At 40.8% G+C, this 10,937-nt stretch overlaps 1 protein-coding gene across 1 annotated transcript; it reads right to left on the reverse strand.

The window, feature by feature from the left end:
- Positions 1–524: 524 nt before the first annotated feature.
- Pip (prolactin induced protein) lies at positions 525–6,549 on the reverse strand. Its single transcript, XM_005363831.2, has 4 exons — positions 6,464–6,549; positions 4,457–4,568; positions 939–1,053; positions 525–649 (listed from the first exon to the last, which is right to left on the reverse strand). The coding sequence occupies exons 1-4, from the start codon at positions 6,547–6,549 to the stop codon at positions 525–527; spliced, it is 438 nt and encodes a 145-aa protein (XP_005363888.1).
- Positions 6,550–10,937: the final 4,388 nt, after the last annotated feature.

Below are 10,937 nucleotides of genomic sequence, written 5' to 3' on the forward strand. Positions count from 1 at the left end.
CTCATGTGCACAGAATACATATGGCCATCAAGTGTTGGCCCTTGCCTTCTACCCAGTTTAAAAGAACATCTGCAGCTGTTCACCACTGCAAACACCCAGCTACCTTGTTCAAAAGCTTCTGGGGAGACTTTTATCTCTGCCTTCCATCTCACCATGGAAGCACTGGGGTCACATGTTTGCTACCATTTCTGGCTTTATGTGGATTCTTGGGATCCAAAGTCAGATCCTTACACCTGTATGGCAAGCACATTACACACCGAGGTCAAGCTCCTCCCCTTCTTTCCTTTTTTTTTTTCTGTCACAGCATAGTAAGAACTCATAAAAATCTCAACAGTGGTTCTTTAAAAGATGAATGTAAGAAATTTGGGGTACTTTGCTGACTTTGAGGATGGATTTTGGAGTCAAGATGCAATACTACACAGAGCAGCTTACAAGAATTTTATTTAACAGATTGTCATGGATATTCCGGTCAATTTTAATTAAAAAAATTGAATTGGTTTTGAAAGACACATAAGAGGCTTCCATTAGTACACATACACACTACGATAACTATAATACAGGTCTCCTTTGATGGGCACCATTGCCTCGTCGTTAGGACAGATATTCTTGTCCTTAACGATTTCAACCACTACTGCAAAATTGAGAGTTTCTGGAAGAGATGAAGACAAAGAGCTTTCATCAGACACATTAGGGTCTGCCTTTTTTCCTACTAGGACCAGGTAACTGACCCCTGGGATTCAATTTTCCCAAATTACTTGCAAACCAATACCCTATTTAATTTTCTCACCCCATGCTTTCTACAGCTTTAGAACCCAGGAATCGCCCTCATGGACTTCCTTTCCACCCACCACCTTGACTATCTATTTTTCCATCAGAAAGTTCTGTGGCCCTCTTTGTTTCTAATGTTCCTCTCTTGGCAGGTAGTTCTTCCAACTTACGGTTAACTGGAAAGTCCCAGTACAGGTTTATTCGGTTATCATTACAGAGGCAGCGGGTTTGTTTAAAGTTGAAGTTACCTTCCATTGGGACATTAGTTACAAGGTAAGCTTTGACCTGGTCAGGAGAGATGGCCTGTTGTTAGTCCACAAAATCGGAAGAAGAGAGAAAGTAGCTGAGATCAACTAGTGGTACATGCACGTTATATTCACATCACAGGCTAGATTTGCTAGGCTCTCCCTCCTTATACCTTCAGACTTATGCCTGAGAAGTCTGAGCACAAGATTCAGGAGGATGTAAGTGAACCCATCAGGCAAGAAGATTTACCCCACTGTGGCTATCTCCTGGGGGAAGACTCGCTTTGGTACCAGCTGGGGTTCTAGGAAAGGACTTATATGCATTTTCCTCTGTGACCCAGTGGAATGGCAGCCCAACTGTTTAAATGTACATGCCAGGACAAGGCTTTGTGAGAATGATGGCCAAAGCCCGTATGCACCCCATTCTAACTCTGTAACAATTGAATTCATCTATTGCTCCCCTTTATTCCAACCTTAAATTTAGAAGTTACTGCCTACTGCCACAATTAGATAAGCAAATAATTTTGGGGGCCAGTTTCTTTGCTTTTTAAACCTGAGAATGCCTGTCAGCTTAAGACTTCAGACAACTGTAACATATCAACTCCTGTTTCTGGTGTCTAACATGGGAGTTTTGTTTTAAGGATCCGTCTACCCAGATGTACCTGTGAATAGAATTGGGTAAGTGTGAAAAATGATGGGGAAATGCCTTTAAATGAGATTTAGTATTTCTCCTGAAATTACAGTCATCAATGCAACATAGTAAATTAGGAGTATATGTGATTTTTTACTACAAGCAGAAAGAAGGCAAGTCATATTAATTTTCAGATTCAGTTGCCTTGAAATACTGCCTGCACTCATTTCTTTTTTACCTTGATCATTATCAGAGTAGTGACACTCATGGGGCTGAGGACACCTGCTGTATACTCATCTCTGGTGTTTGCTCAGATATCTGGCAGCTCTATGTTGAATAATGATAGTCCCCCAAACACTAATAATAGCATTGGGATGCTATTCAGTCTGAGAACCGTATATAGAGAGTCCTGTTCTGGTGTTGAGAGAAGCCCTTGTTTCCTTTTCATTATATTTTCACAAGGTTCCTTCATGAGTTAGAATTTTTAAGAACTATGTGCAACAACAAATTAGGATCCAGTGAATGTGCTACATGTCACCTGTGGTATGATGCCAGCGGCCATCACAGTGCTTCCTTCTTTAAGCTGAGCCAGTCACAACTATCACAGACAGTGCCTTCACAAAGCAAATTTCACTTTGCCTGCATTTCATATGTGTTAGATTTGGGGGTACTTCATTAAAAAACACATAGACACATAGATTACTGTAGTAGGTAATTTTATCATTATTATTTAAGATGGCAGTTTCTCATGTTATTAAGTGTACATTTTGCCCTTAGAAGAAGTTTTCTGATGACTAAATTATAGGTTTCCTGAGATCAGGAGACTTGTCTGTTGTACAAAGATGCCAAGGGGCTATAGTTCACCTCAAGTTCTTTCCAGCATTAAACAATTTTTGGGTCATTACATTCTAGTGTATAATAGCAGGTATATGCTGTTCGCTTTTAATTCTAAAATAAATAAATGTGACTCCAAAGCTAAAAGTTGTTAAATATTTAGTGGCAAAACAATATAATTACTATAAAAAGGAGGATTTACAATGTTCAGTCCAAAAAGAAATATATTCCTAAAAGGTTTAAAATATGAATATACGTTATAGTTATATGTTGAGCTTCTCCCACACCCCACCTCAGAAAACTCTGAGAGATGGCTCCACAATAAGAGCATTTGCTGCTTTTGCAGAGGATCCAGGTACAGTTCACAGCACCCAAATGACAGTTCACAGCACCCAAATGACAGTTCACAGCACCCAAATGACAGTTCACAGCACCCAAATGACAGTTCACAGCCACCTGAAACCTCAATTTCAGGGACTCTTACTTCCTCTTCCAGCCTCCACAGGTCCAGGCATACACATGGTATATAGGAAAATACTCATACATATAAAAAACATTTAAAAAATTATTTGTTGCAGGATGGGATGGCTATCATCTCTTATATATAACCCCAACATTTGGAAATCTGATGCAAGAGGATCAGGAAAACAGTTTATGCTGAGCTCATAATGAGTTTATCCAGAGCAAAATTATGAGGCTGCTTAAAACAAACCGGCAAAAATTCCTTTTACACAAATCATGGGTGAAAAATTTACTGTTTATGGAGTTTTCACACCCTTTGCTTATTCTCTTTGGGCGTTTTTTTTTTTTTAAATAAGATCACTCTTTCTTAGTAGAAACATGAATCTTAAAATCAGAAACGTATTCACTATAATATCACATGCCATTTCGTTGAGTTCAACACCATTATTGCACTAACTTTTTAAAGGTGCAAACAGGCTTTCATTGCTTATCATCACCAGAAACTGTCTTTGTCACAGAGATCTTTTTGTATACGTTGTATAAACATTTTCCCCAACCTCATCTGTAGTTATGACTAACAAAACACAAATTGCAAAACTATGAATCAAGCTCCAGCCTTCACCCACATTAGCAAGCACAGTTCATGTTCTTGTCTTGTAAACGGGGAAAAAAAAGGATAAAGCAGTGGGATATGTTTGCACTATGTCCAAGAATCTTTCTTTTATCAAGATAAGGTTATTTTTAGATTATATTTTAATAAACAATCTTCTCCTAGTACTATTTTGTTTCTTATTTGATCACTATTCTTGGGATCTCACTTGAATTAAGAAAGTCATGCTGTAGGGAACTGTAGCAAAATGCTGTATTCTATCTTCAGGTTGTTCAGCATGTATAGCTGGGAACCCCCTTCTGTACACCCTGGGCATATGTTTGATATGGAAGATGTGGCATCTCCCTAGATGGCAAGATTTTGCCTTGTAATGAATGCTATTATAGTTTCAGAACTTGGAATGCTCTTTGAGAAACAACACACTAGAAAAAGAAGAAGCGGCTCAGTATCTTGACAGGTCAGGAGGCAGTGGAAGGGCAAGAGGAAACCAGGCTCAGGTTGGGGGCTTCCGGAGAAGAAGAATCAGATCCTTTGTGTTCTCTTTACCTGTGTCCCAACCTGTGAGTTTGATTGCAGGATGTTCTTAAGAAAACCCTGTTCTCAAGTCCTTATCAAAGTCTAGTCATGCTTATGACCCTGGAGGAAACTCTACCAGTTTTCCATATCTTTCTTTCTCATTCTTTTACTTCCTAGACCCCTCTGGACCAGGGTGTCTTAATGTGTAAAATGGGAATCATCATCTGCTAAAAGTTCTGCACCTTGTTCTGAGATTTGGGTGACAAAACATGTATGAAGATTTTTTTTATTAAGTTTATCATGCAGTATTAACACAAGAGGTAAAGTCAATCATTCATAACTCAGGAGTCAGATTTTGACTTGGAGTCACTGTCCCAGGTATCTACTTACCACCGAACATTCGTTATATTGTGTTTCAAGTCCAAGTTTCACAGTGATCTCTTCATTTTCCTCTGCATATCTCGGAACATCTAAATAAAATAAAATTGACTTTCCACCCTCTCTGGGAAGAGAAAAACAGGGCACAGAGATCAGAGACCTGCACATGGAAAAAACACCAAGCTGGAAGGAGGCATGGGGACAGAGCAAAGGAGGGAGTTATATAGCTTAGACATAATGCTAAGCATCAGAATCGCCAGGAATTTTTGCATGTTGGCTGGTTTGAATATTTATCTTTGTTTAATTAAGCAACAGACATATTGTTCAAAATGGAACATCTTTCTTTTTCCAGTTTCAAATAGCACATTTTAAAGTGGAAAACTACCTACTGTCTCGTGTTATTTCCTATCACAGTGCTTCTTAACCTGTGGGCCGTGACTCCTTTGGGGGGATGGAAGGCCCCTTTCACAGGAGTCACCCAAGACCATCAGACACCCCAGGTGTTTACATGATGATTCATAGCAGGAACAAAGTTACAGTTATGAAGTAGCAATGAAGATAGTTTTATGGTTAGGGGAGTCACCACCACATGAGGAATCGTAAGAAAGAGCTGCAGCATTGGAAAGGTTAAGAAGCACGGCCCTACAGTTTGAATGGAATGAACGAGTCCAGTCGTTCTTAGGAGAGAACTTCACATCCACAGAATCATGTAAACAGCTTTGCACTGGAACAGTTTAGAGATCTCCCTTGAATATTTTCCTTGATGATTCCCAGAGAGGGCCAAGGACTGTGTATCTATTTAGGTCTACAGGAAATCTGCACATATTGTAACTGGGAACACACCATAGCTGAGAAAAGGAGCCTAAGATGAAGCAAAGGACTAAGTATTCCTCTTTAGTCAACAAAGGCTTTTCGGGGCCAAGGGGATTGTATCTTCTTTAGAAAGAAGCTTGGCTAAGGTCCTGGTGTTCCGTGGAGTAGAAAAGAATTCCTACAGTATTATTCACAGTCCCATTTTCCTAGGGAAAACATATTTCATTTTCCTTCTTGTACAAAATGCTCCAGGACTCAGTTTTTGGGAAAGATACACGAAGATCAGGCATCTTAAAAATTTCCATTTTGTAAATGAGTTTAGGGTTGGCACGGTGACTAGATTAGCTATAGCAATTAGCCATGCCAGTTTTTTTCTGAGTCTAGGGATTACATACAAGGTAGGTATTCGTTAATAAACACAGGAGAGTTATGGCCAGTGTGGGTGACCTAGACACTTTAAGTGTAAGGTTTATTTCAACATGGGCTTCCCTCTGGCCCAGGAAAAAAACGCCATCCAAATTGGAATATGTGGACAAGACATTTGACCAAGTTTCCCAGAGCATCCGAAGGGTCATAATACAGAAAGCCAGCACCCTAGGCTGCTGCAAATGCAGATGTTTCTAGTTTAATTTGGTAACACTGCTTCCCTTCCCCCCATATTCTCTGGCTTCATTTCTTACTTCATTCTACTCTTTCAACTTCTCTGCTTTCTTCAAACATGGATTCTCAGCATGGTAGCTTCCAGCTCCTATTGTGAGGGTTACTAAAGATCCTAGTGTTTATCTCTTGGTTTTATCTTAGGAAAAGTACCTATGATACCTGTTTGGCTAGTTCATCCTGAGACCATGAGTCAGTGACCCCTGCCAAAGACATCTGAAGCTGGTGCGAGAATGTGCAGACTTCTTACCTTTGCCAGGTAAACTGGGTAAAAATCCCAAAAGTGAATCAGAGAGAGTGAGACTAATTGCTGACGGCAAACTCACGTACAGTCGAGGTTTTGTTTCCCAGACAAGCCCATACAACCAGAGGAAATGTGAAGGGAATGGATGGAGCCTAGTAAGTGGATGGAACCAGCCCTGAGGTCTATGCGAGCTTCCAAGGCTAGAGATCTCTGCAGTCTCAAAATCTACAGAAGTACAGGTTTCCAGATCAGGAGCAGAATTCTCCCCATGGCTTTTCTGCAGAAAAAAGAAGGGTTTGACTCACATGTCATTCTGAGCCTTGTTGATCCCCAGCTGCAGGCCCAGGAGCAAGAGGGTGGCGGCTTTGAACGTGAATGAGAAACCGTGCATGGTGGAGGAAACAGGCCACCAGAACAGTAGGGCCACTGGAGCTCAGCACAAGTTTATATTCAGATTGAGGAAGCAGAAAAGCTGGCATTCTCTGTACTCACGATCCTTCCTTGTTGAGGAGGTTTGGTTTTTTCCATGGAATAAATATTATTAATTAAATTGTTAGAATATCTGTGATTGAACTTCCTTATTTTCTCAGTGTCAGAGATCCTCAAAGGCCTGTTCTTGGCTTACAGACATGTTTTTCTTCTGTCTCATTGAATTCTCTGTTCTGTTCCTTAAGTCACTGCTGGTTCGATCTTCACAGTCAGCAGACGTAGTGTGTGGTAGGTTCCAAGCAACAGCTATACGGCACTTGATGATTTTGTAGGTGATTCAAAAGGAGATGCCACTAAAAAGATGTCTTAGAGTTCTGAAATGATCAGACACAGTTATCCAGAAACCACTACCAATGATATAGCTGAGAGAACCAAGGGAAGGCTGAGCTCTCTGGATGTTGTAGAAGTGTAACCATAGTTCCCAATGACATTGTGATGTTTGTGATTGTTAAACCCTTCTGTACTTCAAGAGGGATAGTAAGTCTTCCAGATCTAGGAGAGAATGATGCCTTCATTATATAAAATATCTAGGAGAGGATGATGCTTTCATTATATAAAAGTCATTTACGTAGTTGCATCGCCAAATCCAACCTTTCAGCCTTAAAATCCCCAGTCATCTCCCACACTTGTTTTATGGTAGAAGGTATGTAGGAAGATAACGACAAGGGCTTCCTCCCCTGTAACAGAACCCAAACTATATCACAGAGACATCCCGGCACATGCATTTCTCCCCTATGGAGTGGCAGGAGACTTCCTATTCCTTACATATCCTCACTGTCTTTATTGACCCAAAGATGTCATTTAACCTAAAATTTATTGTTATGAGATTTTTTTTCTTAAAAAAATCTCTTGAGCCGGGCGGTGGTGGCGCACGCCTTTAATCCCAGCACTCGGGATGCAGAGAAAGGCGGATCTCTGTGAGTTCGAGGCCAGCCTAGTTTACAGGAGCTAGTGCCAGGACAGGCTCCAAAGCTACAGAGAAACCCTGCCTCCAAAAAAAAAAAAAATCTCTTGAATGACAAAACGCCAGAATGATCCTCTGGGGTCTGAATATGAAAGTCTTCTGTCTAAGACTTACCTATGTATTCTGCTTTAGTGAGTGTGGAGAAATTAAAGTCTAGCTGTTTGTACACAGTGGATGAAGTTTTAAAAATTTTCCCCTGATTATTTATTCTTGTGCTAATCTCTTCATCTTCTTAAGCTGGGCACCAATATTTCTTCACTCTGTAGTTTCAGCCAAACACTTGCTTCTCTGTCTCAAGAGTGACATTTTCTCATTATCCATGGCCCTAGTCTCAGTGACCCTCCTTCATGAATACTTTTCCATGTTTTAACTCTCTTTACACCAAATCCTTTTCTTGTTTACTTGAGTAATATCTCCCAGAGGATCATCATAGCTGATATTATCCAAGGAATGGTCCAGACCAGATCCACATGGGAAATACAGATATAGCTCTTTGCTGGATCATAATCCCCTTCAAAGGTACATCTCTGTTCTTTAATGTGTATAGGGGGCAGTTTTGATAAACTAGGGATCAGAAAAGATAGATGGAAATGAATTCAGAGCATTTATAGAGAGTAAAGAGATCATTCCAGAAAACCAACAGAAATGTATAGGATTCATAACCCTACAAAATATGTAACAAAAGTAATGGCTATATTAACATTGGTTGGTGTGATTATTTTATGAGTCAATTTGACTAAGAATGGTACCCAATATTGTAGATTTTGCTTTGAAGACATTAAAAAACAAATAAACAATGTGATTAACATTTAAACCATCCAGGTTTTGGTAGAGTACCTTCTATAATGTAGGTACACCTCATCTTGTTGACTCAAAGCCTTATGAAAAAAGCCTGGGTCTCTCTGGGAAAAACAGATTGTTTGCAGATTGTCTTCAACTTGTAGCTCTGTACTGGTAAGTGACAAGTCACTTATTTATTTATTTGTTTATTTATTTATTTATTTAAGATTTCTGCCTCCTCTCCCTCCCCCAATCAAGTCCCCCTCTCCCGTCAGCCCGAAGAGCAATCAGGGTTCCCTGTCCTGTGGGAAGTCCAAGGACCTCCCACCTCCATCCAGGTCTAGTAAGGTGAGCATCCAAACTGCCTAGGCTCCCACAAAGCCAGTACGTGCAGTAGGATCAGAAACCCAGTGCCATTGTTCTTGAGTTCTCAGTAGTCCTGGATATTAACCTTCATCAGGCGATGAAAGGAGACAGAGACAGAGACCCACATTGGAGCACCCGACTGAAATCCCAAGGTCCAAATCAGGAGCAGAAGGAGAGATAGCACGAGCAAGGAACTCAGGACCGCGAGGGGTGCACCCACACACTGAGACAATGGGGATGTTCTATCGGGAACTCACAAGGCCAGCTGGCCTGGGTCTGAAAAAGCCTGGGATAAAACCGGACTCGCTGAACATAGCAGACAATGAGGACTACTGAGTACTCAAGAACAGTGACAAGTCACGTTGGAGTTTTGTTGCCCTCTGCAACGAGTAATGCTGATTTATCAATTTGGTAGGATCAAGAATCACTTAGGACACAAACCTCTCCAAACGTTGAAAGGGAGTTTCTAGGTTGGGGTCATTGAGGTGAGTGTGTCCACCCTGAAAGCAGGCTATACTGTGCCATGGTCTGGAGCCCAAGGCTGAAGAAAAATTAAGAAATGAGCTGAGCACCAGACTTCATCCTGGCTCTTTAATGTGGGTGCCATGATAGCTGCCCGGCACTCCAATCACTGTGCCTTCTCACTGTGCCTTCAAGCTGTGAGCCAAACAAACCTTTCCTTGTGTAAGTTAATTTTGATTTTACCATGAGGACAAAAAAAAGAAAAGAAAAGAAAGCACCTTCTGTCATCTTCCATTCTCCCTTCCTCCTCTGAATAGGATTCTAATGCCCAGAGTGACCTTAGAAATAGGACTAGCAAAAAGAGCTTCTAGGAGCTGAGGTGCCTTTTAAGAGGTACAAATGAACTTCTATTGTATTAACCCACTACTACTTTAGGATTAATCCATGAAGGCAACTAGAATATTGTGTGTGCACATGAACACGCACCATGCATGAACGCGCGCACACACACACAGAGTCATATTCATGTTTCTCTCAGGCAGCTTCTGTTCCACATTGCAACACTTCAAAAGTAACCTCCTGTGCTACACATCTCACTGCATCCTTGGTGTGAATTAAACGCCCCTGTGTAAGTCCTGTAACCTTTACAGTCTCACTAGTTAAGAGGAAATAGAGGCATGGGAGTAAGTGCCAAGTCTGGCTTCACTTCTACACAGGTTTCAATAGAACTTTTGTTACCTTTTGGCTGGATGATATGAACAAGTTATTAAAATCTGTGTGAGTTTCCCTTCCTGAACTTTATATATCTGTGTATTTGTTTTTGAGACAGGGTTGAGTCATCATGGACACATTACGGCACATGTGCACAGGCACAGACAGAGAGAAAGAGACGGGGGAGAAATGGGGGGAGAGGGAGGGAAAGAGGGAGTGAAAATAAATAGGTGTAATAAAATTCTACATGTATGTATGTATATTGTTTTCATCAAGAACAGGATAGGCAAATGCTATAAGTGCATGGGCTCTGGTATGAGACTGGTGATTTTGAATCCCAGTTTTTCCAGTAACAAGCACTGGAGCTCCTTCTCGTAAGCAGGTAACACAATGAGTCAACACTCCAGTGTAGAACCAGACTTCCTGAGCTCAACATCTGACGCCATTCGCAATGTGTTTACTCTGAGTTAATGTGGAGCTTCAAGGATCCTTACTTGCTGGTGCCTCTTTCAACATGCTCTGCATTTCAGATTTGCCAGTTTGTGTCCTGCCTCTGAAAGAAGTTGCTTAATACTGTAAATCAAAACATTTAGATTGCACAAAACCTGACCCCAAATTTGACTTTTTTGGATACTGTCTTATAAGTTGTGCCGGGAATTTGCTTTTCTTAGCTTCAGTTGGTCCATTTATAAAACAGGATTAAAAATAGAAACCTACTATGTAATATTGCTACTAGGATGCAGTGAGGGACTTCATAGAGAATGTTAAGAACATTTGCATACAAGTGCACTATCCTCATGTATGTCACTTCTGTGATTCCCTTTGGGAGCCACTCTTTATCCGGTTCTTCACAGCTCTATTGAATTTAATGTTACCCTTTCCTTTGTACAGGCTTCCCCTTAGTCCTTCATCCCTTCCCTTTGTGTCAGTATGTATGTCCCATAGAAGTCTCCTGAGTCATTTACAGTTTGGTTTTTATCTGTTAGATCTACTTAGTCTCTTATAAC

The sequence above is a fragment of the Microtus ochrogaster genome, linkage group LG12 (assembly GCF_000317375.1).
Source record: "Microtus ochrogaster isolate Prairie Vole_2 linkage group LG12, MicOch1.0, whole genome shotgun sequence".
Lineage (NCBI taxonomy): Eukaryota > Metazoa > Chordata > Mammalia > Rodentia > Cricetidae > Microtus > Microtus ochrogaster.

Coding starts and splice junctions, on each gene's coding strand:
- Pip (XM_005363831.2), bottom strand. CDS start 6,549: ATGCACGGTTTCTCATTCACGTTCAAAGCCGCCACCCTCTTGCTCCTG. Junction 1,054..4,456: donor AATATAACGAATGTTCGGTG/GTAAGTAGATAC, acceptor TCTCCTGACCAG/GTCAAAGCTTACCTTGTAAC. Junction 650..938: donor CTGGGACTTTCCAGTTAACC/GTAAGTTGGAAG, acceptor CATCTCTTCCAG/AAACTCTCAATTTTGCAGTA.